This window comes from Chroicocephalus ridibundus, chromosome 3, assembly GCF_963924245.1.
Source record: "Chroicocephalus ridibundus chromosome 3, bChrRid1.1, whole genome shotgun sequence".
NCBI lineage: Eukaryota > Metazoa > Chordata > Aves > Charadriiformes > Laridae > Chroicocephalus > Chroicocephalus ridibundus.
This window is the reverse complement of record NC_086286.1, coordinates 4,610,285-4,637,412: the sequence shown is the minus strand read 5'-3', so window position 1 is coordinate 4,637,412 and position 27,128 is coordinate 4,610,285. Positions and strand designations below refer to the sequence as shown.

The window sequence follows — 27,128 nt, the reverse complement described above, 5'->3', positions numbered from 1 at the left end:
TTAGTTCCTTAAACTATTATTAAAAAAGTCTGGAATTTATAGTTTTTGCCAACCACATTGTCACAGCCTAATTGAGCAGCTGTCAACTGTTAGAAAATAACTGCATCATCATCCCTTTTAGAAGAACTAGTGTGGGAAGTGAAACACTTACATGGGATCTAAAGTTTCTGGAGTCATGGTAATGAATCTGTTTTCATCAGGTGACCATGAGTCATCATTTTATCAGCAGTTTAAAGGGTTTTCACAATAGTTGAGCGTCATCAGTGCTCATGCTTAGCAATGACTGCAGCAGAATGCCGAAATAGGGTGCCATGTACCATTATTTACAAAAAAGTTTGGCTATTGAGTCAAGAAAAATACTGCAAAGTCACAGCTGAATAAGCGCTGCAGTGCACACAAAATGTCCTGAAACTAAGCTTTTATTTGAGAATTGAAACCCAGCAATAATTTTGCTTTTAAAAATAGACTCCTTTTAAGGAAGTTGTGAACCACATGGATGAAACATAAGGAAAGAATAAAAATATGTCATCAGTCCCTCTTCTCCCTTTTACTCCATAGTCCAGTCAGAACACACTCATACATCAAATACTGAGATAACTTCCACATATCAGAATCCATTGCCCCGGGTGGGGAAAGGCCACATGAAACAATATGAAAATTTTTATATTAAGTTTCCATGATACTAACCTGCATCACTAAACTGTCTGTACACAATATTAACAGGTACTGAATGAAACATGGATCCCTTTACCTCCCAGCCTACTAACCTCCCTCTGAACTCACTGGAAAGAATTGAAGAATTTCACCTACAGCGCAAGCTTCAGTCTCTCCCAGGACCTCAAGACATTCAGTGACCCCATGCAGCATCTCTGCTAAGCCCTGATGTTTTGCTGGACTCAAAGAGATTGAAGTCTGCTTCTAAGTTTCCCATCCCTTCCTCCTTCACTGCTGGACTCAGGGGTCAACCAGGCAGTACCACCAAGATCTCCAAGCAGCAGAACAGCGGAGGTGTAAAATATGGTAGTGCTGGTCAGAAATAAGGCATGTGGCAATTACACCTTTGAATCAATTACATCTAAAAAAAATAATAATAATTAGTATCACTTGGTATGGTGTGTATTTAGAATCCCATACCACCGTCACAGTGATATAGTGCTTACAATTAGCAAAAGCCTCATTTTCTGCCACAATTAGAACTTTTGGAACTAATCAGATTAATTTATTTGAATTACAAAAAAAAAAAAAAGGCAAGTTGAACCATTCTTTTATTCCTTATTTCAAGTGATCCCTGTAAAAGCAGTGTTTCCACTATTGATGTTTATCCCCCTGGCCTCCTATTCCTTTCTCCTTCTGCTAACACTTTAATCTCTCAACTCTTCATCCACTCATCATTTCCCTAGGCTTGAAAATTAATCCTCTGAGGTCAGTGAGGAAACTTCCACTGACTCCAGGAGATTTAGAATTAGACCGTACACTTAATTTTCCTCCCCCCTCTACCTCCCAATTTCCTCTTTTCTTTCTTCTGGAACTTATTTACTCATCACTTTAGTCATTCCATATCTGGTCCCATGAAATTGGGAATTAAATGCAGAGTTAAGAAAAAGAACTAAATAGATGCCCCTCTATCTATTATTACTGTTTTCTACTTCCTATTTTAAATCATATTTTTCCCCCAGATCCCTTGTTATCTTCTTAAGACTTTTAAGCCCTTTTAGACAAGGATCATATTTTATCCATTCATTTAGAAATGAAGATCACAGCTGAGTGAAGTGTATGATACTACTTGATAATAACAATTCCAACCACCTGTATTTATAGTTGTGAGCGATGTTGCTTTAGGAGAACACCATCCCTAGTTAACCACCATTAAATGGTTAGTGTAGCTATTTCTTAATTTTTAAAGACCCAAAAAGCAAATGTAAGAACATCCATGACACGTAAAATTCAACAACCTTTAATCAGTTGGGAGAACTTTTACAAATTCTATCTGATTAAGTTTTCTACAATCTTAGCATATTTCTATTGAATCGTAGAATCGTAGGGTTGGAAGGGACCTCTGGAGATCATCTAGTCCAACCCCCCTGCCAGAGCAGGGTCACCTTAGAGCAGGTTGCACAGGAACATGTCCAGGCGGGTTTGGAATGTCTCCAGAGTTGGAGACTCCACCACCTCTCTGGGCAGCCTGTGCCAGGGCTCTGCCACCCTCAAAGGAAAGAAGTTCCTCCTCATGTTTAGGCGGAACTTCCTATGCTCAAGTTTGTGCCCATTAACTCTTGAAACATTTGTAAATACTCCAACCACAGGAATTTCACATATAAATGTCTTCGTTTTGCAATGGGGAAGAAGAAAAGGACATAAAATAACTAAGAAATATGATATTTTCTTAACTAAGCACTCAAAAAAAAAAACTAGCTCTCCAGCTAGAAATCAGTATGCTGAACATTTCAAAACTATGTACATCAGAGAAAAAAAATAAAAATTAGATAAGAAAACCTACTCATCTCCCTAGTTTTTTTCTCTCCAAACAACTTGCAAGAAGCAGCAAACACACCACTTTCTCACAGAGTAAAATACTTGCAGAAATATTGATTAGCTAATTCAATGAACACACTTCACAGAAATCTGAACTTTAATCTGTCTTGCCCACTCAGCTGTCACATAAAAATCATCCAAACAGACTTATCTGACACAATAATAGTACGTCGACAAAGATTTCTGTATATCAACTGGTAGCCAAAAAAAAAGAAAGCACTGGAAAGGCTAGAGATATGGTGAAGCTTTAGCATTAGAAATCTATTAAGACATTTAAACATGCATGGGAATATTAGAAAAGGTCCCTTCAAAATAAACTGCTCATTTTCTTATTCTAGACCAAAGACAAGAATACCTTCTACAGGTCTGTGAGCAGACCCTAAAATGGTCTAATACAGCACTGTAAGTACATACTAGCATATTGTCTGACGGGAAGATATCTTTCAGTTTCCCTCTACCCACTGTTCACGGAATTTTTTTAGAGTTGGAAGGGACCTCTAGAGGTCTTCTAGTCCAACTCCCCTGCTAAAGCAGGATTGCCTAGAGCACGTTACTCAGGACTGCATCCAGGCGGGTCTTGAATGTCTCCAGAGAAGGGGACTCCACAACCTCCCTGGGCAGCCTCTTCCAGTGCTCTGTCACCCTCACCGTAAAGTTTTTTTCTCATATTTGATCAGATTAGGGGCCTATAATCAGCATTCTTTCTACGCACGCTTTCTTTCATGAAGCATTTCTAAGATATGCAAAGACAGATGTTAAGATGCCTTTGATTATAAATCAGTATCTTAACAACAACATTAAGACACACCAACATAATAAAAGTAAAGGATACATACACAAGCAAAATGAAAGGGAAAGTTGACCTCATTTTTCTGCCAAATTATTTCCAATACTTCCATCCTTGTTCCCACTATAAAACAGAAAATTATGCTCACTGCTTCAAAGGAACTTGCAATTTAAGGCTAGCAAAAAGTTTGAGGTAGGAAGGATCAAAAAGTTTTATATACACTTCCAGCATGCAATAATTTAAATTTATAACAAGGAACATTAATGAAAAATCAATTGCGGAGTGTGCTGGATGACCAGAGGGAACACTGAAAGTATAACTATCTTAATCTAAGATATCTGCTAGAAAAGGCCTACAAATCTGAGACAGAACAGAGCTCTTAATTTGTCAAAGTAGGAAATGGCAAAGTAAAAAAGCTTCCCTTTGAGTTGAGCTATTGAAATGTAGTAACAACTTAAAGCCTTAGTGTTTGGCAAATGAACAGGCTGCAGAAAACAGTAAATGAAATTTTTCTATTACAGCCATAAAAATTACTATATTTAGTTCTGCAGTTTGGCATGGAAAAGTCAATTTACACAATTCTGGAAGAGCAATTCTTTCTAGTTTGTCCAAAGTTTTAAATAAGACCCTAGCGATATTATTTTTCAAATCCATATAGTGTTCATGATTTTGCTTTAAGCCTCACCAATTAAAGTTAAGATTTATTTCTCAGAACAGCAGTAAAATATTCTAGCGACACACAGAGAAAGCTTAATTAAATTCATATGTCTTATTTTCCAGAATTGGGGCTATTTTACCATGCAGCGCTTTATGAAGTATCGATATTTCCTAAAATTGAAAATTGCTTATCAAATTTAACTTGCATAAACTATCTATTGCACATCACAGCACCACAGCATCCAGGTACTTGGCAAGTGAAGAAAGTGTGTTTAGGACTTAACTTTAGTTTTTGCATTAAGGTTTAAAGCTATTTTACTGCATCGATTATTTTATTTCAATCGCTCTTAATTGCCCATAAAACCAAGCTTAGGCTTGCCTTCCAAAAATAGGCCAACTACTCCCTCTACTGAAAGTAATTGATCATTACAGTGGAAGTACAGAGATTCTCATCTAAAATACATGCTGTTAAGAAGCAAAGCCATTAAACACATTATAGGTGTTTTTCTCTTAATTACATTCCAGTCAGCTAAGACTTGAAAGACTGACAATCTGTACTTTTCGGTTTCTTATCAAAAGATTAACATACACATGCTTACAAAATCTAAATCTTAGAAGTAGAGAATGCAGAAGATGAGGCATTGAGGAACATTTTCAGACTCAGTAAAATACCCCTATCAGTTCAAACCCGAGGAACCTAAAAGTAAGAACATAGTATTTTCTATACTCTCCCTGCAGAGAAAAGCGGGAATATATTCCGCTTTTTGATGGAGAATCTTCTGCACAGGGATCTTCCTTGAAAAAATTATATGGAAGTTGAACAGTCTTTAAAAAGAGAATATTCACATTAAATACAAATCCGTTGAATGTAAAGAAGCAAAAATTCACACACAAAATCCCCAATCTAACAAGCATTACGCACCTCTGCACAAAGTGAATTCCAGTCAGCTTTTCACATATTTTCATTTATATTTAATATATATTCACATATATTCAATACATTTTAACCAAAGCAAAGTTAATTTTCAGTAGTCAGTACATGCGAAAAAAATTTATCCTCATTTCTCAAATACTATCAGAAAAAATAAAGTTGTATCTCATTAGCAGTCTCAAAAGTTGTGTTGGTGATACTGCTTACCTAAAAACGCACGCTCAATGAGAACCTAACAGGTTGCATAGATAGTCAGTGATGTTAAACTACTTAGTGATTGCCAGGGTATGTGTTGAATACCAGTAAAGTGTTTATGCTGAATCAGCAAGCTGTAATAATGCAGGTCAGTAATCAAATATCTTAAGGCTTTTTATCTAGCGAAGATATCTCAACTCACACCATTGTTTTCTTGGGCACTTACATTAGTATCCATGACGTCAAGAGTTCTCAGCTGAGGAAAAACAATGCCTTCAGCATCAGCTCCTGTTGTTACCCACATCAGTGGCATATAGACTCAGAATATCAGGTAAAATGTGCTCAAAATCAAAGATATTTCTCCTAACTCCTATATCACTTTAGAAGCAGTCAGTAGTATAGACACGATACCATTAAGGTTTATAATCATGTTAAATGGCAAAAAAAAAAATAAAGCAAACATCCCAGTAAGTGACAGTAGTTTTCCTTGGAAAAGAACACATAGGACACAAAAATTAAATGTTTGGTCCGCTTGTTGAACAGGTTGGTTACCCACAAAACCAAGCTTCAATAGCTTCCACAGCCTGCTCAGTCAGGAAGGTTTTTGTAGCTGCCCTCCAAAAAACCCAAGCTTACCCACAGAGGAAAAAGTCTCTTCTGCTAAGAAAATTCCTGGAAACAAACATTTCCAAGAGAACAATATATTGCTCTAATCACTTTGAAATGTATGTATTACCTAAACTACCCTAGACATACAGGAACACAGAAACAAGACAGAAGGTCCAAAAGAGAAGGTTTCACAATTTTTACTGAACAATTAGTTTTATTTATTGATAAGCTGATATCATTACAGTAGAAGAATTATGAAGTGCTATGTTTATTATAGAATGTTTTGAAAAGTGTTACTCTTCAGATACATAACCAAAAGTCATAGCCTGTTTGCAAAACAAACTGCAATAGCATTTTACTGGATGTAAGACAACTAATCCCTGAAAATGGGAAAAGAGGCAAATATAGTCGAGTGTGATAAATAGTTTAAGAACATTGCTATGCCTTAAACCAGGAACTCTTAGATTATCTGGGAAGTGCACAAATAATATTCCAAGATTACAGTGAGAGAAGAATCAACCCTAAATTGTATTTCAGGTAGCAAACACGGTTTTACTGAGAATTTGTGCAGTTTCTAATTCTAACTACACAACTAATCACTTTTAGTTACATGATTTTAATCTTCGTGCTCATGATAGAGCAGTGATTCAAGAAGTTTGCTTCCAAAGAGAGAGAAAAGCTGATACTAAACATGGTACTATGACCAGAAGTCTTAAAGATACCCCTCTTCGTCATTAACTTTTAAAATTGATGTACACCCATTCTAAGCAATATTACGGATTTTCTTTTTAAATGAAAGCTATAAAATTCTACTTACCTTAATGACAAATTTGTTGGATGCCATGATAGGTCAGTGTAAGCTGGTCCTATAAAAACATCAATTTAAAAGTGATCAGCACTAGAGAAAAACTCAGATCTCTGCTCCAACTGAGAAGGATTTTTAAAATCTTTTTTTTTCATTACTGCTGTTCTTCAAACCCTACACTCTGCTTTAAGAAAGCCAAGGAAAGCTTTTACTTAAAGGAGAATTACTTATCTGCTTGCATTAGTTTCTTTTAGTGAACATCAGAACTGTTCAGGCACTTACCATACAACACATGAAACATAAAATTAGAACTTATTTTTCAGACCAGTATTAAGACAGAGACAAACCCACCTAACTTAACCTCAAGAAGCCTTTCAGAGAGCAGCAAACTAAACCTGGAATATTCCTTTACTACTGCTTCAACCACTGGTTCTTATATATATGGCCTCAGCCTAGTTTCTCTTTCAAATTAATAGCTCCACATAAAATCCCTTCGCATAGCTTAAAGAAAGAAAGAATGAAGAAGAGGGAAGAAAACACACAACATTTTAAAAGGTATCATTTTCAAGAAAAAACCCCAACAATCTTAATAAATGAAATAATACTTTCTCTAGTCAAGAGAGTCCTCAAACCTCTCTATCTTGTGGATACTCCATTTCTACTTAGCCAGGGAACTCACAACAGCCTGCATACACTGATGACCCTATAGAAATAATGTCCTCCATCACAGTCTCTTAACAGGGGCTCAACAACACTAAGCAAATTTCAAAATTTGCTTTCAGACCAAGCAACAGTAAGCAAGCTTCAGAACTGAGACACCCATTCACTACCTGCAGTTCCCATAATCAGTAGTATAAGAGTTTAAACCAGTTCAAAAACAAAGCACAGTCTTTTTCCTTTTTTTTTTTTTTTAAATAAGAAACTATGATTTCTGGTGTGCATATGTAGACACAGATTATGTATATTTAAAATTTTAGACTAACACATCTATAAAGCAACGTGACCTGAGTATTATTGTAGTTGCTCAAAAGTCAAGTGAACTTTGGATATCCTCTTCTCTTGCTTACACCAAACAGGATTTAGATTGCTTAATTTGGGATATTGAGTGAAGTACATTTAGCTGCACAAACCCTGGCCCTGCCTCAGACCATTCCAAGTAACTCACGAAGCATAAGTTCATGCAGGAAGTTACACGCACCTTCTCTTGGGCACAAGAAGAAACCTTCAATTAATTACTAAGATTTCCCCCTCCATTCCCTTAGAAGAACGCTGTATCTCACTCAAATGACTACAAGCTTCAGGTTGGCTTGCAAGCCAAACCACGAGCCTAGTCACTTTCCATGCTGATTTCACGTTTTTAACTGCTTTTGCTGGGGAAGTTCATCATTCTCCACATAAATGGGAGCTAAGCATTCACTTGTCAAAAGATAGAAGATTAGGTTAAATTCATTAAAGTCCTTCCAGCTAACCCCACAGTGTTGGGATTCCAAAGGGACATGGAATGAGCTCTATGGTACCAAATTAATATCTACAAAAACACATGCATAAGAAAATTAAGATACATTCTGTTTTCACACAGGATAGGAACAGAGGCAACAGACAAGGAACAGATGTGAACTGGACAGAAAAACAGGTGAACAAGGGTCTCAGTATACACTGGCAAAAGATAGAGCACCCAAACAATATAGTTCAAGCTTCAAAAATCAAGAAAAAACAAACATCAGTATCTGCCACCTGCAATAGACAGACTGCAACAGAAACTATACTGAGAATAGAGCTGCCTTTTACACTCTAAAGTTTCCTAAAGGATTAGTCTCTTAGTAAGATAGACAAATCCGGTCAATTTCCTAAGACATGGTGTAGGAGAATAGTAACAATGCAGAAGACGTATCTGCTTCTCACTGCATACTTCAAGTTATTGTAAAGCACCGGGATGGAGCTGTCAAAATTTCAGGATACAAGTCAGGTTGGTGACACGTGTCTCTGTCAGGCACTACACTTAAACATTTCAAAATGCAGTCATTACCCTTATTTAACTTCAAAAAAGTGCAAAACAAGATAAAGACCCACTTTACAACTACATAACATAGCACAGATATTTTTGATCTTAAAATTCAACAGTAATAATTTTGAACTAAATAAACACTTCTATGCGGTGCTTCCATTCCAAATATCCAAATGCTGAGATCCAAGATTTCAAAACAGCTATGAGAAAACATAAAAGTAATGAGGCACAGTTCCATATACTGGCTCAAGGAAAACTCCCAATTACTTCAATGATTTTTTTTCTATATATCATATCAATATCCAAGCTGTAAGAAACAGAAACAGTAAAAGGATTGCAAGAAGTGAGAAGTTAAACAGTTGTTACTGTCACCAGGTTAAAATGAGTTTGAACTGAGAACCATTCTGCAAGTAACTACTGAATAAAAACTTTAATATAGTTAATAAAATGTTTCAACTATGTTGTGAAAAAGCTCAAATTTGGAGCTTTTATCAACTGCACAGTAACAGTGGGCAAAAAGATATAGAGAGCAAATTGAATTTTCAAGTAACAGTCATGCAGACAGAAGCTGGAATAACACACCTTCTGTCACAAAACTGTCATTCTTTCTTGCACAAAAATACAGAATCACAGAGAATTTTTTGTTGGAAGAGACCTTTAAGATCATCAAGTCCAGCTGTTAACCTTGCACTGCCAAGTTACCACTAAACCATAACCCTCAGCACTATAACTACTTTAAAGGAGGTTGTAGCAAGGTGGGTGTCAGTCTCTTCTCCCAAGTAACAGCAAGAGGAAATGGCCTCAAGTTGCACCAGGGGAGGTTTAGATCGGATATTACGAGAAATTTCTTCACTGAAAGGTTTGTCAAACAGTGGAACAAGCTGCCCAGGGAAGCAGTTGAGTTGCCATCCCTGGAGGTATTTAAAGACTTGACCTAGAAACTCTTTTATCTTATCAGAATAAATTCTGTCAACATTATCATTTCAAGAAACACAATGTAACAAACAGTGCCCTTGACCAGTTGGAACATCATATTTCAATTCAGCCAGGTAGTAAGGTGCTACTCTATGGAAGTACACATAGTCGAACGACTACAAGAAGAATCTTAGTAGGAGATAAAACTCAAGAAATTTTTGAAATAGCTGCTGCTAGAACTAGGTCAGAAGAGATGCTAAAGGGAAATGGCAGCCACCAAATGAAAACCAACTGTGCTTACGGATTGCATTCTTGGTGTTTAAGAACTCTAAGGAAGGGCTACCCACTCCATCACACGAAAACAAAAAGGAAATAATAAGGTATATCACAGCCTTTTCAAAACACCACGAAACCTGAACAGGTACAACTCATCAGATTCTCTTAAAAAAAAAAAAACCAAAACGAAAAAGCTTTCGGTAGCAGTTCAGGATTGGTTTTTTGATTTTAATGAAAGGCTCATATCTAGAGCTTTACTAATGATCCCTACCTCCTCCCCCCAACAAAAAACAAAAAAAAAATAGTAAAAATTAGGAAAAATAGCAGGGAAGAAACAGCAAAAAGTAGGATAGCGTTAAATGCTACAGTCTCTCCTCTAAGTTGCTAGAATTTCTAAGCTGAAGCTAGGAAATCTGTAATGACAAACACAATTTGCTGTGGAACGCACCATCAACTAAGATCTCCTACAACAGCAGCGGCAGTATTGAACAAACCTAACATTTACATGGAATTACCTGTACCTGGGATATGGTAGAACACAAGGTACTTCGCCTCATGCTTCCAGGAACATAGTTTACCTAGATTGTACATAACTTTCAAGCTGCATATGGCATATAATTCACAGTGGTGCTGCAGGCCTGTGATCTGAAGAACAACATTTGGACTGATCATGTTTTATCATTAAGCCTTACAGTAGCAATAACATGAAGAAGAGTTGCAACAAAATATGACAGAGCATCATCTCTTTTTCCAAAAGGTCATGTCCTGCTGGAGAAACAAACCAACCATGTGGATGAATCAGCTGATTTTACCCTGGCATCACCAATCTCTTTTTTTGTAACAATTTACCATCTAGAATACTTTGTTGCAACAAGTCTGCCACTACTGATGGGAGAAGGACTGCTGACAGGCGGAAATCCTCTCCAAATCCAATCTAAAAAATAATAGAAGAAAAAGAAAAGCAAAGGAAAAAAAGATGCACAAGACAAGTTACCTTTGGTTCAATTTGCTCTTCATGGGAGTAAGTTGACTTTGGGAGTTTGCCAACTACCCCATTCTTTGCATTGACTATATAGATAAGGCAAAGGAAATGCAGCACACAAAATAAATGTAAGCAAATCCTTAGAAAACCAAAAAGAATACACCTAACGTGTGAACCATCAGGAAAGTCACTGAACTGTCACATACAAAAAAACGCCCAATACTAAGACATCAGAAAATGAGGAAAAATACCCATCCATTCTACAAGAAAAAAAGCCAACAAGCCCCAAATTACTCTGTCATTTACTGTGTTTAAGAAAAAAAAAAAAAAAACGAAACACAAGAAACACAGATATGTTACAATTGCTCTACTCAGTAACAAGACTCTGGAATACTGTACATGTTGCAAACTAATGCAAACCTCTAAAGAAAACTGTACGTAAGGAAATGTGAAGATAAGCAAATAAGGCAGAAAAATTCCTCGAAGAAACTACTTTTTTTATTTTTTTTTAAAAAGCCTTGACATAGTACTTGTAGTATTTCAACATCTAAATTTTTGATAGACAGCCTGTACAAAAAAAACACCATCTAGAATTAAACACACAGGTTCCCTGTAGATAGAGAGAGACACTGTTCAAAAATAATGCAGCAGAATATCTTTCTTTCCTAAATTTGCAATTAATTGGAGCAGTAGACTCTCAGGAGAAGCCAGAAAACATGGCCTCCCAGAGAGCAAGCTAAAGTGTTTGCTGCCAGCTGATGAACAGCATCTTACCTTAGTAGCTTCCTGCGGTGAGGGAAGTTGGAACTCAGCAGGAACGAGAAATTGAAAACTCCTGCTGCACATGCCCCCTTGAAGACAGAGCTGCTTTTAACACAACAGCTGCAAATTATTCACACTCTGCCCATCTTTGGTGCCTTTACCTTGTGTGGGGAGAGGCGGGCACCTGAAAAAGGCAGAAACAAAAACACAAATGCTAGTTAAGGAACTCTCTGGAATAAGTTAATATTAGCTATTTTTGTTGTTCAAAATTAACTATTACAACATAAAAGAGAATTTTTCTGAACTTTCCATTCCTTAGGTATTGGAGTGAAACGCTGTCCAGCCCAGACCCAGCACTCGTCAGCTTCTGAGAGCAACTGAGATCCTAAACTCTGGATGAGCAGTGTTTAAAAATTTTTAAAATTCTTTTAAAAAAAGAATTTAAAAATTCCTAAACTCAGCAATTCACAGATTTAGTAAAGCATTTCTAGTTCTGGCAAGACATACCAGAATCTTCACATTTTGCAGTCTCAGGATTTTTAGGCCCACTATTCCCAATTTCTCTGCTTAACCTTTACTCCTCCAACAGGTTAGCATGTTTTTAGCTCATTGTTATTTACAATAACATTGTAATTTACAATGAACTTCATTCATGAACTGACAATTCACCTTTAAAGTTCAACAATTCACTTTCAAAAATGTTCCCCATTCACCACACAACTGCATAGACCTAGAGGAAAGAGAGTCTCTGAGGAATGTCAGAGTACTTATTACAGACAGGTGCTAGCTATTATCTTTTTGCATTACTGAATGTTATTTTTAAAAAAAAAATTTGTGGAACAGCTGAATGCAGTGTTCATAACAAGAAGAATTACTTTGGTCACGGCAACTGTGTGCGCCTGCAGGAAGGCTCAGACAGGTGCATGAAGAAGTGAAGCAGAATGCCTGCAACGGGAGTTAAGCAAGGAAGAAAAAGCAGAGAGATATATGTATTTTTGAGCCCGCCGGTGCTCTGGAGGCTCGCACCTCGCCGGGCCGGGAGGGGGCGGCGCAGGAGGGAACCAGCCGAGGCGGCGCCTGAGGGAGGCACGGCGGGAGCCGGCCGGTGCCCTCACAGCAGCAGCTCCCCCAGGGCATCGCCTCACGCATTTATCTCGGGAGGAAGGCGAGACTGAAGAGCAAGGCACAGCCTTTCCCCGCAAGAGCCTCCCAGCCGAGGGTCCCGGCAGGGCTGCTGCCGTAGTCGTGCCGTACCTCTTCCCTGCTCCGGTGCCTGCCTCCAACGGTTCTAACGGCTCCTCTGCCCCCAAGCAAGATGGCTACCGAGCAGGAGCTTCTTCTCCCCTATCCAAAATGGCCGCCGGGCCGTAGCCGCCACCCGCCCTGCCGTGCCCAAACGCAAAATGGCCGCCGGGGCGGCCGCCCGAGGCTTGCCACGTGACGCAGGGTTTGGGCCAATAGCGGACCAGAGGAGGAAGGGCCGCGCGCCGGCCTCAGCCCTGTGCCGGCGGGGAGGCGGGGCTGCTGCGCCGTACTTCCGGTCTGCGTGAGGCGGGTGCCCTGTCGTTAGGGGGGCTCCAGCGCGGAGGGGAGGGAGCTGAGGCGCCGGCGGTCGGGCAGGCAGCTGGGCCCCCCCCCGCTTTGGGGAGGCTCCTCCTCAGGGCGAGGTGAGAGCTGGGAGGGCTGTTGGGTCTGGCCCCGGAGCCCCTTGCGTGAGGAAAAGGGAGAGAGGCCTCGAGGTGCGCCGTCCCCCTCTCTCACCCGTCCTCCTCAGCTGCCTCTGGCCTGAGGGGAGCCGCTCCCCGCCTCAGGCGGCCGCGCAGCAAGGTCGCTGGGACGCGGGGATAGAGAGAGAAGGTCGGTTGGGAGCTCGTCGCAGCGCGACCCAGAGCGGAGGGGTCCAGGCTGCCGGCCCGACCGTCAGAGCAGTGTCTGGTTGCTTCAGCTTCTCCTTAGCGGGTTATAGCCGGCCGCCTCGGTTGTAGCGGCCGGCTAGGTGATTTCTTTGAGTCGTTTTTTTCTTGTGTGCCAAGTGGTGTGAGGCTGTGAAATCCCCACAGCGTGATGGGTTTTTAGTTGGGCATATAATTTCTGTCAGGTGGATGAAGGCGGGCAGGGTAGGAACGCTTACTCCCTGAGTTGCACCTTTGTAGCTGTTTAAACCAAGACGTTATTTTGATATAAAACCTGGGTATACATACCTTTTTTCCCCTGTATTTAGTAATTCTTAATGAAATCCTATGGGAAGTAGAGGCTTGCGCAATCTTTTTAGACAAGGATGTATTTATTATGTTTGTACTTTGTAATTTCTGAATATCAAGGGCAAAGAGGGCTAAGGCAGGCATAACTGCTACTCTGGGTAACTTAAAGTGATGTCAGAAGCATTGCAATTTCCTTGACCTGCAAGTTCAAAGTTTTGTATTCTGTTAGGAGCTCGGTTAGTCATTGAATTTTATTAACTACAGGGGAGGGAAAATGGTGTATTTTGAAACTGCTTTGTTTTAGACTTCAAATATTTACCATCTGAAGCAGTAGCATTTGTAATTAGATAAACATAACAAAGTAACAAAGCTTTAAGATTTAGCATGCCAAAGCTCGAAGCAAATGCAGCAATTAACATTTCAAGATGTCTGAATTGAGGTTATTTTTATAGCCTTTTTTTTTGAAGTTCGCGAAGTAAGACTTTCTTGTGTCGTTTTGTGTTTTAATCATCTGCTGCACTGTAATTAAAGATATTAACTTTCAGGTTTATCTGTTCTGTGCTATTATTATAGAGTAAAAAAAGAATTTCTAGAATATATTTAAAATAATAAATTATTTTTACCTAGGTAGATGCCAGTTTGCAATGGGTCTTAAAACCATCTGGAAGGACTACAAAGTTCTGATTGTTATGGGAACTAGCCTTGGGCTGGTGCACTGGGGGTGGTTTCACTTGAAGTCCAGTCCTATTTTCCAAGTGAAGACAGAGGAATTTGTTCCAGAACCTGGGATTGTGGCATACGTGATGCAAAGGGATCACAAAAATAAAGAAAAATAGCATTAGTGCTATGTATTGTGGGTAAGTTACCTAATTGGTTGTATCTGTATCTTTGAGGCAGGAGATGAGTTGAATAAATGAGAATTTTTTAACAGATGCAGTATTGCTGCTCTAGTTTTAGTCTTCCAGAATTTTTTTTTTTGCAACTGAGTTAATCTGGTAGTTACACGGCCCCAAAAAATGCATCATACATCTCAAACTGCTGCTAAATCCCATGTGATAGGACCAATTAAGTGATGGTATTATAGGTCTTAAGGATATTTAAAAACAAGTCAAAATAGTCAAACTCTTGTGACTGGGTCTGCAGAATGTCCTTTCAGGTTCGAAACTTCCCAGAAATAATTATGACATACACTGTGTTGTTAGTAGGGATGGTGATTACAATAAAAAAGAAACTCAAGTATGAGAGAAGTCTAAATACTGTACATCTACATAGAAGTGTAAATAAGTACTCCTTTAAGTTTTGAAGTGTTTAAGAACTAAAAAAAAATTGTGTATCTTAGGTGTCTTGAAGTAAGAAATGTTTCTTTCAGAAGGAGAGATTTCTTAAAGTTGTCTGAACAATAAAAGCTTTTGCTTCTGCAGTGTTTGCCTGGGAAGCAGTGCTGGATAGTTCAGTTCTTTTGCTTTCGAGTAAAAACAGCTTAACATCACTACAGTTTTGACACTGTCATACAATTAAGACCAGTTTATAGTGGCCTGTTACTTAACTTATAGGCCTACAGGTAAAACAGTGTATAAACTGGTGGTCAGAATTGAAGTTATTAACAAACATGTATGATTTTTGTACTATATGCTTATAATATATATAATATTAATAGGTTTCCTCAATTAAAAAGCATTATAATTTGGTATTTGTCCTTATGTGAGTTTTTTTGTGAAAAATAAAATAACAGTTCAAGCTACGCAATATTGTCATAAGATTATCCTAATACCTTTCTGTTTTTTATTGTAGGTGTAATTAGCTTTGGAGCTTTTCTTCTGTGAGTGTTGCTGAAGAAGAGATGGGGAAAGCTAGCTGGAGTAGAAAGAACTTTCTGTTTGTGGCAGGACTGTCACTTATAGGTGTCCATTTTGGAAGCATGCTTGTAAACTTTGTTGCAAAAAAATCTGTTCGGTCACATTCAGAAGCTAAAAAGGAAGATCGTTGTGAATGAAATAGCTTACTGCTGTCGTTATATATCAGTTTCACAATATGATTTAAGCCTCATTTTAAGAGATAGATCATAGCGAGTCACAGGAATGTCATTATCGTACTGTATGTACCTTTTCACATTTAAAATAATCCTTAGCTGCAATAATTAAAATGTACTACTTTAAATTTTTTAAGTGCTATGAATTATAGATCCAAGTAAAAATGAAATCTGTTTTGTTGGCTAGAATTAAAATCTTACTTTGAAAATGTCTTGTCTTGAAGCCAAAAAGCCTCCGTTATTTATTAGCGAACCTTTAACTAAAGATACAGTTAGTCAGTCACTGTCTCTGCTAAACGGAATATTAAAATCTTGCTATGGTCCTGCTGGTAGACTCAAACAGCTCCACAATGGTGTGGGAGGCTATGTTTGTACGACTTCACAATCTTCAGCCATATTCAGTCGTCTTTCTGTCAGTCATCCTGTATTAAGGGTTTTGACTGCCTCCGTACAGAACCATATATCACGCTTCAGTGACTGTGGCTTATTTACTGCCATTCTTTGCTGTAGTATGATTGAAAACTTTAAAAGCCTAAACATTGCAACTTGGACTGTCATTAAAATAAGCAAACATCTTCTGAGTGTATGTATGGACTACCTCAAATCTGAGGCCTGCGGTTGCCGAGTATCTGTGGATTTTAGCAGTCTTGAGACCCTTCTTTGTTTGGTACGCAGTGTATTAAGAAGCAAACCTGCTTGCATGCTTAATAAACCAGAAGTTGAACATCTCACAGCGCTGATTTTAAAGGCTTTTCTGTTTACTGTTCCATGTCATGTCGAGACTAATGCTGTTTTAGGAAAGTGTGTAATAGTACCTGTGAAAGGTAGAAGAGTTGTGGATTCTACAGTTCTTCCTGGACTGCTCATAGAAACACCAGAAATTCAATGGGCAAAACCACTTACTGTCAAAAGAAGTTGTTCAAACATGATCAAGATGGCACTTTTCTGTGTGTCCCTGTCAGGAGACCTCTTCAGCGCTGAAGAAGGAACTATAACAGTCCATCACGCAATTTCTCTAGAAAAGTCAGAGCTGAATCGTTTGCTTAATGTAGGAAAGCAGCTGGTTAATGATGAGGTCGGCCTTGTAGTGTGCCAGAAAGTTATCCATCCATCCTTGAAACAGTACCTGGAAGAGAACCACGTAATGGCTGTGGACAGAGCTGGGCTATCTCTGATGGAACCCCTGAGTCGGATGACAGGTAATGAGCTAGTTTTCTGTGCTAAACAATTGTCCTTAATGTTCATCTCATAATGAAAGCCTTTCTAGGTTGGTGTCATTGCAGAGTAAGGATTGTCTTATTTTTGTCTGTATCTTACTTTAGCAGCTGAGCAAGAGTTGCTCTTTTCTAGTCTGAAACCCATTTTTTTTTTTAAGGTGAGATTGGTCTTTTGCAGGCTCTAATGATGATATACTGCACATGTGATTACTGATTGCTGCATGAGGAATATCCAATTATAGTAACTGTTTGCAAATGTAGATTATTTTCAAACTCTTATCTGGCAAGAATTAAAAAAACCACTTTTTTTTAGTCTTAAACTATCAGTAAGTCTTGCACTTTGAAAACATGTTGGTTTTGTGATTTCCTGTGTAGATTGAAATGTTAGGTATTGAAGAATATATATATAATTTAAAAAGCCAAGAGGAAAAAAGTTCATGCTTTATGAAATGTAACAGATAGCTGTTCTGATGACAGTAATACGTATTGTTCTCTGCTTTTAATTGGACAGGTTCAAAGCCTATAGCTTCCGTACATTTGTTGTCTCCCAGTTGTTATGGCAGTTTGAAAGATGTGCGCATCGAAAGTTTTGCTTCAAAACGGTTTGTGCATCTAATTCCTAATGACGCAGTTGTCTGCAGCTTGATACTCTGTAACAGAAATGAAACAGCTTGGGATGAGTTGAAGGTAGGCAAATTCTCTAGAAATCTTTCCTGAAAAGTCATGTTTTTAACAAAAAAATAAAGTTATGAGAAACAGATATGGTGAGTTTAGAAGAGTGATTTTTTTCAGTACATAAATGGAGTTTAGTCAGGGTTTAGGTATACAATTTCAAGAAAGCAATTCAGAAATGCCCTTGTTCCCAGAATTTCAAAATTCCTGAAGTGCTTATGTTCATTAAATGCTTCTATTTTAATATGGGAAGTTGTTTAGAGAGAGAAACATTTTTCACTTGTTCTTGAGGCCAGTGCTGGATAAACGTTTTTCTCTCATTACTTGGTCTATGAGAGCATAGAGAAAAAATTGCCCAGCAAAAAGCCAGCAGCAATACCTGCAATGGTAGGCAAGCATAGTTTTATATTGAATAGTTGCTCTAGAAATGTCATTGATGCTGATTGGCTTTTTATATATAGTCCTGTTTTGCAAAAAGATGGAATAAAATACAAATAAAAGCTTTTTTTTATTTCATTTCTGCTTTTCCATTCTGAGCGTGGACAAATAAAGACAATTTCTTATTAAGTGAACATGGTTTTGAAAATCACTCACCAGCTTTATATCCACATGTAATTCAAGTTTATGAAGTCTGTACTAGAAACTACTGAAAATTTTATTCTGGTAGCTTTTTCAATAGGGGCAAATTCTATTAATCATTGTATGTGTAATGACAAATTCATATGGTTTTCAGCGTGCCTGTGAAACTGCAGAACATGTGCTACAGTTAACAATCAAGGAACCTTTGGCATTGTTAGGAGGTGGCTGTACAGAAACTCATTTGGCTTCGTACATAAGACACAAGGTATGTGAGACATAAGGTTTTTTAAAGCTCCTTGATATACTTAGGAAACAAGAACTTATGTAGAATCACTGCTACAGTTGAAACACTTGTCTTTTCTAGATTATTGTTGCATTTTTGCTGCCTAACTACTAATATAAAACAAAGGGGTCTATTTGAAGCACTCGGTGCTAATTACATCTTTCAGACTTGTTAATACTGTATTTGTACGTATTAGTCTTTAGGTATGTATTACAGTAAGTGCTTAGTTTTTAAGTGTTAAAATAAAAATGTGTAGAATTTTTATATTGAAAGATAATTGTGCAGAGGTTAGCTTTGACTTCTCTAGAAATCTTTCCTATTGTGGAGTAATCATCACATGAACAATTTTTTTAGGTAGGACTGAACCATCTGTTTAAAAAAAAAAGCAACAGTATGATGTATGTTTGAATAAAATTATTTCTATATAACAGTGTTCTAATTTTCTGTTTTCCTGGTTTTGTTTTTTTTAGAGTTGTAGTTTGCCCACCAGCAGTTTTAAAGATTTAGATTGTTCTCGGACGCAATACCAATTGGTTGCCGATGGTTTTTGCCGTTCCCTGGAGTCTGTAGCTTGCTCTCTGAATCATGATGATGGAGAAATTCTTACAGACATGGTTTATGGACATTGTTGGTTTGTTCCATCAGGTTTTCCCTCTGTCTCTAACTGGTCGGATTTAGTTTCAAAATGTGGCTGTGGGATTAATGGTAACACTGAGAATCTCAACTGGAGGCTTTTGCAAGGCCAGTTTGGCTCTCCTATTATACAGGGCTGCCCTAAAGACCCCACAGGAAAGGTTGCTGACTTTCTGACACTGGACTGTTTTGCTGCGAAGTGTAGTGGCCTACAAGTAGCTCTGGAGACAGCCAATATGATTTTGGATCTCTCATACGTAATTGAAGATCAAAACTAGCTCTGATCTTATGTGAAAGTACGTAATTGAAAGCAGGGTACTACATAATTTGTTAAGATACTGTAAATGGGTAGAATATGGACAACAGACAGAAATTTTAAATCAAACAGTTGGCCATTAAGTACTCTTCTGATTGTTAATCTGCTGTGCCCTCAAGCATTTTCAAATGTTTAACACTGTTAGGAACTGTTAAATGATTAGCCAAATATACAGTGAATCATAATAACATATGACTTACAAGTATTCAAATTAGGGTATTCAAAAGAGTGAATGACACTTCAAAAATTGAGTTTCTCGTGCCCTTCTGGGAGATTTGAATGTTCTCCTTCAGTCAATAAATGCTGAATTTAAGGAGTCCTGTTATGATATTCCCTCTGCATTAAGCTAAGTTTCGGATGTTTCTGTTAGCTCTGTGGTATCTTCAAAGGAAGGGGAAAATGAATTCACTTGCTGAGAAAACATATGTTAAGGATTAGAATTTATGTGGTCTCAGCAAAAGCTTTACGCATTTGAACAGACTTTTGTAGTGCAGCAGAACTTTATCACTGGTATTTTTAATTTTGTAGGTAAAAAAGAAGGCTTTCCTTAGTAAATTTCTTGAGCCACTTGTTTTCAAATCTTGTTCTGAAGATCTTGTCACCATATACTGTATGCACTTTCAGTTTCTAAATGGCTGGAAGACTTTAATTCCTATGTAATTTATTTAGCAAATTATTAAAACAACCTGGAGATCTTAAGGTGGCAGGTAGATAATGGAAAACTTGAAAACAAATGGCAGACTGTGTGGAAAAAACTTTTGTAAGTGCACCTTGATTGTCTTCTGTGGAATACAGGACAGTTTAGATGATAGAAACATCATTATTTATAAGCAAAGCTGCAAGAAAGAACGTCCTACTTACCATTCAATTAACTCTTTGACTGTGTATAGCTGCTTTTCTTTTAATGAAGCAAGGCTTTAAGCTGCTCAGGCTTGTTTTGATCTTTAAATAAGGCTGTAGACTGAATGATTGAAACTTTTTCTCATTTTCAGCTTGCATGTGAGATCAAAAGGGGTGTTACAGTTTCTTGCTTAAACTCATTTTCTTTGCCCCTTTTCTTCTCCCTCTTCATTTTCAGTCACAAGGGACAAATTGTTCATGACATGCTTTTCGAGAAAACATCCGAGTTAGTTATAGACTAGTCTGCTTATTTGTTTCCTGGTCTCTTAAGTTTTTAATATATTTACTGAGTATAAGCAGTAGAATTGTTTGTATAACTCAGTTTTGAAATATGTAATTAAAACCAGCTCTTTCCAGCCCTTTTGTACAAAGTCCTTTTCATTTTGAGAGCATAAATAATCATTTTCTCACTGGAAAAAATGAAAAGTTATTTAAAGTTCTTTATCTTTTTATGACCTGAAATGATTGCCTCAGTGCTATAAGGCATCCTTTGGGAATTTGTGGAAGAATGTTACAAGAGTTGAGATGGAGACTGCTCAAAAGCTGGTTACCAAAAAGGCTGCTTTCATATCTTGATCCTCCCATATACCATGAACCAAATGAAAACATCAGGAATAATGAAGCCAAATGATGGTGTATATCTTAAGGCACAGAAGAATCTTGGTAATACTTCATCTAATTTTGAGTCTCTAACTCAGAGTGTCGAATTAGAGTACTTTGCTTCCTATAATAGCAGCTTGTTATGCAGTGCAAAAATGTTGAATTTAGTGACTACAGCTGTGAAGTGAAAATTAAAACAATATTTAAGTAGAAGTAGTTGCTAGTGTTCTTTTGTCGTGGTATCTGAAAGTTGGTTCACAGCTCCTATAAAACTGTTGTTAGCTCTGATTCTATTTTTTTTTCCCTGCCCTCCTCGCAGTTTTAAGAAAATCACACATTAGAAAACTGTGAAAAAAATCAAATTTAATTTTTGGTGAGTGGTTCAGGTATAAACGAATTTTTAGCTGCAGATTGTTTCATATTTAGATAGCTTTAATAACAATGAATTTTTGTCTCCTAATGTGACTGAAAAGGATAAATAGGCAGCTGGCACTGCTGCTATGGGCAGTTCAGGTTCAGTTCTCAGTTGTGCTAGAGTCTTCCTGAACCTTTGATGGTTAGTGTTAACCTACCTTTAGTGGGTAACACAGGAGGAATACAACTTTGGATACGATTTAAAATGCAAGTAAATAAAATTTTGACTCTCAATCCAAGAGCAACAAAAATAACTTTGCTGAACTCCCATGTTTCCTGATAAAACTTAGGTGCCAAACCAGTGGGTTTCCCCCCTGTGTTTTTTAAATTGACAAAATGAAATATCCGCAGTTGCAAGTCCTCTGAGAAGCCCCTGTTGTTTTATTCCTGCTCCCCTTGGAACTTAAAGTTTGTTCAGTGGGAAAAATTAGCATTACACAAGTATTATTAAGAGACAAGTGTTTTCTAATCGTGACCTCAGCCATGTCTGTTGACTTCCACAGATTGCTCAGAGGCTATTAATTTAAATTTTAATAATTCTACTGGTAATGCACAAGAAGTAAGAACATTCATCTCCAGCTTTTGCAGCTGTGTTAGTGCTCCAGGCCTAGCAGGAGTAAAAAGAAGTGCTGATATTATAATCACTCAGGTCAGCATATTTAAGTAAGATGCCAGTTTAATATAGTTGCTCTTCAGTTCAGTATTTCAGTTTTCATTTGGTATTTAAAACTTCAAAGTGAAGAAGATCTGAAAATGCTGATTAATTTAGGGATCTTCAGTATTTCTATTATTGCATCCTATTTTCAAGTAGACATACTATAAAACATAACTGTTTTGGCATTGGCAAAGAATGCAGAATAGCTGCTTTTCGCCAATTCTGCTACTGATGTGTGAATTTGTAGAGTTGCTGAGCCATATCTGAAGTCTTTTTCTGTCTATTTTCCCATCTATAAAATGTGAACAAAGATAACTCTTCTTAAGGCATGGAGATTTGTGGATGAAGAGTTCTAAGTAAGATCCATACATAAAGTGAAGAACTTACTGCACAGGAGCAAAGAAACAGTTCAAAACAAACTCAAATCCTTGCTAAAATAGTATAGGAACTTCATTAAGGGAACTTTGTCCAGGATTTATGTAGCCTCCTTAAACTACTCTGCTAGGTAAAACTCCTGTTCTCCCTGTATATTGAACCTGGCTGCGTTTTCTTTTTCTCTGAAACTTCAGCAACAGTATATTACTGTTGCTAACAGTAACCTAATTTATTTCTATACATCTTCAGTACACATACCCAGAGAAATGTGACCTTAAAGCCCTGTGCAGGAATGGTTGAACTTCCAGACGAGCCTTGCCAGACACCTCATCAATCCTTACTGTACCATGTATGTCTTCAGAGTTGTGCTCTGCACGTGTTTCAGACCTGATATTCGTATGATGCTAATCCTTGAAGACAGGGTAGAAACAGATTTATGAGTTTGGGAAACCTAACTTTACTGTATTGCTAGCGTAACACTGATTTTTATTTTTTTATGTTTTTATTTTTATTATTCAGAAGCGTTTGGGCATTTTTAGGCTAACCAGCTGTTATAATATTAGATCTGTCCCAATAAGGGAAGAGAGTCTTTATTGTTGTCAAAGCCTGTAAGAAAAATACCACTTGTAAAATCTCAAGCACGGTAGAGCACATACTAAACAATTCACCTTACCCCAAAATGGAACTTTTGAATTTTATTTGTACCCTTATTTAGCTGTTGATGAGGAGCAAAATGTAGTATTTGTCGCATTTTCAGCAGTGCCACGTGAAGTGACTCATGTGAGCACTACACTGTTCAATCTCAGAAAAATCAATATCTGTGAGTCAGTCAATGTCATAGGGAGAACTTTTTAAACTGGATTTGCATTTACTACTGTTCTGAAGAGGCAGAAACAGTCTGGTTTTTATTGCAAAGAGACTGCCTCCAGCATGCTTATAATCTGTGCAGACAGGCTTTTTGAGAAGTCAGTTGCTAGTCACATTACAATGTTTATTTTAGGAATTTTAGTACCTTTTATCCAGTAATGTAAATGCAAGGTATTTCTACCTGCTTGTCAGCAGAGACAAGTTGCTCAATACTAATAAATCAGTTTTGGCCAGTAGCACTCTGATCTTAAATTCTCAGTTAAGAAATTCTTTTACTTTTTGTCTATGTACATTGCACTGTATAAATTAGTCATGCACATTATAAGCTCAAAAGTATACCCAGGTTTATTCTTTATCCTGGAAGCAGAAATATGGTCACAGCATATGTAGATAGAATCACCATGTCATTAGTCCAGACACCAATCAAATTAATTGCAGATTAGGTTCCAGGATTGGGGTGGGCACTTTGTACCTTTAACTGTGCTGACTTCCATTATTCTTGACCTAGATTTACATTAAACATATATAAATATCTTGTAGACATACCTCCTGCAGAATTTTATCTTCATACCTTACTACAAACATCTTCATAAACTTGAACTTTCTGCAAGCTGATTACTGGTGTCTTTGTTGCTTTCTGTCCTGACAATATCAGCTCTCTTCAGGTACACATTAAACGCATGTTAAATACTAGCTGCTTATTATAACACAATTATGTGTTGTCTGCTAAGCATTTGTGTGGCAGCATACCACAACATCAGCAGCTATTCTTTATCAATAACTTTCTTTTTATAAACCATTAAGTCTTTTCACAAGCAGAGAAGCTGAATCACCTCTTTTTAATCTTTAAAAGCTATCCTTAGTATCTTCTCCTTTAAGGCTTATGATACTGTTAGCCTGATCTGTTACACCTGGTGAATAACGGGTATAAAAAAAAAAAAAAGAGGGAGTTTGGGGTGACAAAATGAGTTCCCTCATCTGTAGCGATGACTCAGCAAGACTGGGTCATCCCCTGGGTGTGGGGCTCGCAGGATCCTCTGCTGAGGGATGGCGCTCCTGAGGGTGACCATCAGGGGATGGTAGGGACTGGGGTGGTTTCAGTTCTCAAAGGACTTTTTGGCTTTGAGAGGCAGAAGCAGAACTATTATCCCCTCGTTTATTACTCCATGTTCGTGTTCCAGGGGATACTGAAGCTCTAGTGGGGTTTGCTTTATGGTTTCTGCTATGTTTGATTGGATTACGAGTGCGCTTTTGCAGGTGAATCTGTGGGTTGTCCCTGGCTGGCTGCCAGGCGCCCACCCAGCTGCTCGCTCACTCCCTGCCTCAAACAGGCCAGAGGGAGAAAACAGGACCAAAAAAATCTTCTGGCTCGAGATAAACCTCCTCCCCCTGTGTTTCTCACAATTTCCCCCCTCCTTGCTGCCAAGTGGTGTTTTGCCCTTTCTTAAACCTGCTTAGGCAGCAGTGCCGCCAGCATGGTTGAGGGGCCGGGCCCTGTGGCGCAGCGGCTGGAACAGGCCTCTCCCCTCACAGGCCGCCCAACCCCTCCTGCTGAAACACCTCCTGGGGCGCCATTTTGTGAGCCCTCTCTTAATCCTCCTTGAAGGATGTGGAAAAATCGCTGATTTTAAAGGAGCTTGGAGGGGCGTAAAGAGCCAAGGAAGAGCACTAGAGATGTTTGCAAAGCCTAATCCTGGAGGGAAGCGCTGGGGAAAAAGACATTTTGCTTGTGTGGCGAGTGCTTCAGGAGGGATGCCCGCTGCTCCTGGAGATCAACCCACCAAAAGGGCTGACTTAAAAAAACAAAACAAACAAACAAAAAAAAACCAAACAAAAAAACCCAAAAAAGACAGGCAGAAGAGACAAAGAGAAATCCAACTTCTACTGGATGTGGGTGGTGTAAAGGTGTGGTTGCTGATGGCTGTTATGGAGGGCAGGTGTGACAGGGTGCCACACTCCTGAAGAGGCACATCATTGGGGCCCGCCTGTGGAGAAACAAGGGTTTCAAAGCTGTGCTTAAGGACTGAGGAGCTTCCTGAAATGGGTGCTTTTTGAGGAGCCTGAAATGGTTTCCCAGTATCTTTAAGAAGGGGAATGTCCCACCAGCCACATTGTGGGACCCCCTGGCTGGAATTCAGATGGGAGGACCACCTACCTGCACCCATAAAAGCCTGATTAAGCATGGTCTGAGGATATGAGCACGTGTGTGATATCGACAGACGATCGACCCACAGCCCTTTCCTCATCACATGAGTGTTGCAATCCACCAGGTGACTCCAAAAAGTGAGTGTTTCTATATTTACTTAGCGCTGGCATAGTGCCTACTAAATGGCGGGGGGGAGTATGGTGTGGCTGTCTGTCTATGCCAGCCTTTTTTCTCTTTTTGGCTTTCCATTGCTTCAATTTTAAGCAAGCAAGCAAGCAAGCAAATATTTCTTCTGTAACTAACAAAGGTAGGACAAAGTCTTCACTTGGTTTTATATGCCTTGACCCTGGTCTCCTGTTTTTCTTGGCTGGGGTCAGTGAACAGAGGTGAGAAAAAGGAAAAATTAGATTTTTAATTTATACCTGAGTTCTTTTTGGGTATTTAAAATCGTGATCCTAGAAAGCATCTCTTGAAGCTTTCTGTCCTATCGCTTAAGTGTCATGTAGTTCTGTGATCAGTGTTTTGCTGATTTCCATGCTTTGTGTTTGGCCCAGGTATCTTTGCTGAATCAGGTCTTGAACCGTCCTGTCATCATGCTTTACTTGTAAATAAGAATTTGTCCATAAATTATGCTTTTTCAGTACTATACACAGGCACTGAAGTGTTTGGTGTGACCACTCAAATGTGTTAATGTTCCCCAGCTGGGAACATTTCTAATTGAAAGTTGCTCTCAGCTGAAACATGATTAATCAGGCGGTAGCTAAGACAGTTGAAGATGTTCCCGCTGTCTCTTACCTTTGAAATAAACTGTTTTATGTGCATTGGTGATTAGAAGAATATAATACAAAATGCTAAGAAAGTAGAATACTTGAACTCTGTCGCAGTCTTTTTTTCTTTATTGGTTGGTACGGGCTTTTCCAAATAAAGTATTCATCCCCAAAGTAAAGCAGCAGAGAAATTAGTTTGGATTTTTAATAATGAAAACTGCTGTGTAAAATCCTCCTTTGAGTACTGAAATATTACAGTGTCAAATAAGAAAAGCTGTATGCACTTGATGTCTTTGTGAATGTAAAATCCCTTCAAGGAATTCTTTATATCGGTGTCCAACAAAATAGCAGCATTCTGAGAGGAGCGCAAGCGAGTGCACGTGCATCCTGGTTTTAGGTGTTAAGAAGATCCATTGCATCTGTTTAATCAAAATGGCTGCTAAATGAAAAAAATCTCATTCCTAAAACTGCATGCGAAACAGCAGATGTCACTCCAGTCTTTCTCTCTGGGCCAGAGAAGAATTTGCTCTTGTAGAAGAATAACTCATGTGTGACATTATTGCTTATGTCTAATATAGTGTATGTTAAGGAACAGATATAGTACATTACAGAATTTCTGAGTTTAATCATGTATTGCTCTTTTACCTACTAGAGAAACGCTCTGTTTCTGGACTGTCTCCATTTGGATCTGTGTATGTTGGCATGAGGTGGAACCAATTTATGGAGAGATGTCGGTAATGCGTAGCAACACATACCTTTTTCTAAGGCATGGCTTATGTTTAAGACAGCGGAGTTTGTTATTAACTGAGAAAAATATACAGTTGCATGGCTGAATTGTTCTAAGCAATTGCATTATTATGGTTCTGAAGTTCAGGATGAAGTTAATATTTTAAGCAAACTACAGCAAATAGTTTGAATGAGCAGTTTATTTCAGTGTTCTCAGTTTGGTCATTACAATTGCTAACTTGATAGTAAATTCGTATGTATAGAAGCCCAGAATGAAAGTCTTAAGTTTCTG

At 38.3% G+C, this 27,128-nt stretch overlaps 4 protein-coding genes across 9 annotated transcripts in view; 3 read left to right on the top strand and 1 right to left on the bottom strand.

Moving 5' to 3' along the window:
- Positions 1–12,868, bottom strand: part of SLX4IP (SLX4 interacting protein) — a 79,207-nt gene extending 66,339 nt beyond the window's left edge. For 3 of the 5 annotated variants that reach the window (XM_063331271.1, XM_063331273.1, XM_063331274.1), the window contains exons 1-2: positions 12,711–12,868; positions 11,469–11,640 (exon numbers count right to left, since the gene is read on the bottom strand). In XM_063331271.1, the coding sequence (XP_063187341.1) occupies positions 11,469–11,540 (72 nt within the window). In that variant the 5' untranslated portion in view covers positions 11,541–11,640; positions 12,711–12,868. Of the gene's footprint in view, positions 1–6,528; positions 6,578–11,468; positions 11,641–12,710 lie in introns of those variants that run through there. The other 2 variants (XM_063331272.1, XM_063331275.1) reach the window with 1 other exon arrangement.
- Positions 12,869–12,976: 108 nt separating this feature from the next.
- LOC134514007 (uncharacterized) lies at positions 12,977–14,493 on the top strand. 2 transcript variants are annotated; one of them, XM_063331276.1, is made up of 2 exons: positions 12,977–13,123; positions 14,285–14,493. In XM_063331276.1, the coding sequence occupies exon 2, from the start codon at positions 14,302–14,304 to the stop codon at positions 14,491–14,493; it is 192 nt and encodes a 63-aa protein (XP_063187346.1). In that variant the 5' UTR covers positions 12,977–13,123; positions 14,285–14,301. The 2 variants fall into 2 exon arrangements, with proteins under 2 accessions (XP_063187346.1, XP_063187347.1); XM_063331277.1 differs by having other exon boundaries at positions 12,990–13,123; positions 14,289–14,493.
- Positions 14,494–15,497: 1,004 nt separating this feature from the next.
- LOC134514008 (uncharacterized) lies at positions 15,498–15,897 on the top strand. The gene has a single exon (XM_063331278.1). It carries the CDS (start codon positions 15,498–15,500, stop codon positions 15,648–15,650), a length of 153 nt encoding a protein of 50 aa, XP_063187348.1. The 3' UTR covers positions 15,651–15,897.
- Positions 15,879–21,099, top strand: MKKS (MKKS centrosomal shuttling protein). Its single transcript, XM_063331270.1, has 4 exons — positions 15,879–16,885; positions 17,415–17,590; positions 18,309–18,419; positions 18,908–21,099. The coding sequence occupies exons 1-4, from the start codon at positions 15,895–15,897 to the stop codon at positions 19,346–19,348; spliced, it is 1,719 nt and encodes a 572-aa protein (XP_063187340.1). The 5' UTR covers positions 15,879–15,894; the 3' UTR covers positions 19,349–21,099.
- Positions 21,100–27,128: the final 6,029 nt, after the last annotated feature.

Excerpts from the sequence above, each read along its gene's own strand:
- LOC134514007 (XM_063331276.1), top strand. The coding sequence starts at position 14,302 with ATGGGTCTTAAAACCATCTGGAAGGACTACAAAGTTCTGATTGTTATG.
- LOC134514008 (XM_063331278.1), top strand. The coding sequence starts at position 15,498 with ATGGGGAAAGCTAGCTGGAGTAGAAAGAACTTTCTGTTTGTGGCAGGA.
- MKKS (XM_063331270.1), top strand. The coding sequence starts at position 15,895 with ATGTCTTGTCTTGAAGCCAAAAAGCCTCCGTTATTTATTAGCGAACCT. Across the intron at positions 16,886-17,414 it reads ACCCCTGAGTCGGATGACAG|GTTCAAAGCCTATAGCTTCC; the intron begins GTAATGAGCTAG and ends TTAATTGGACAG. Across the intron at positions 18,420-18,907 it reads CTTCGTACATAAGACACAAG|AGTTGTAGTTTGCCCACCAG; the intron begins GTATGTGAGACA and ends TGTTTTTTTTAG.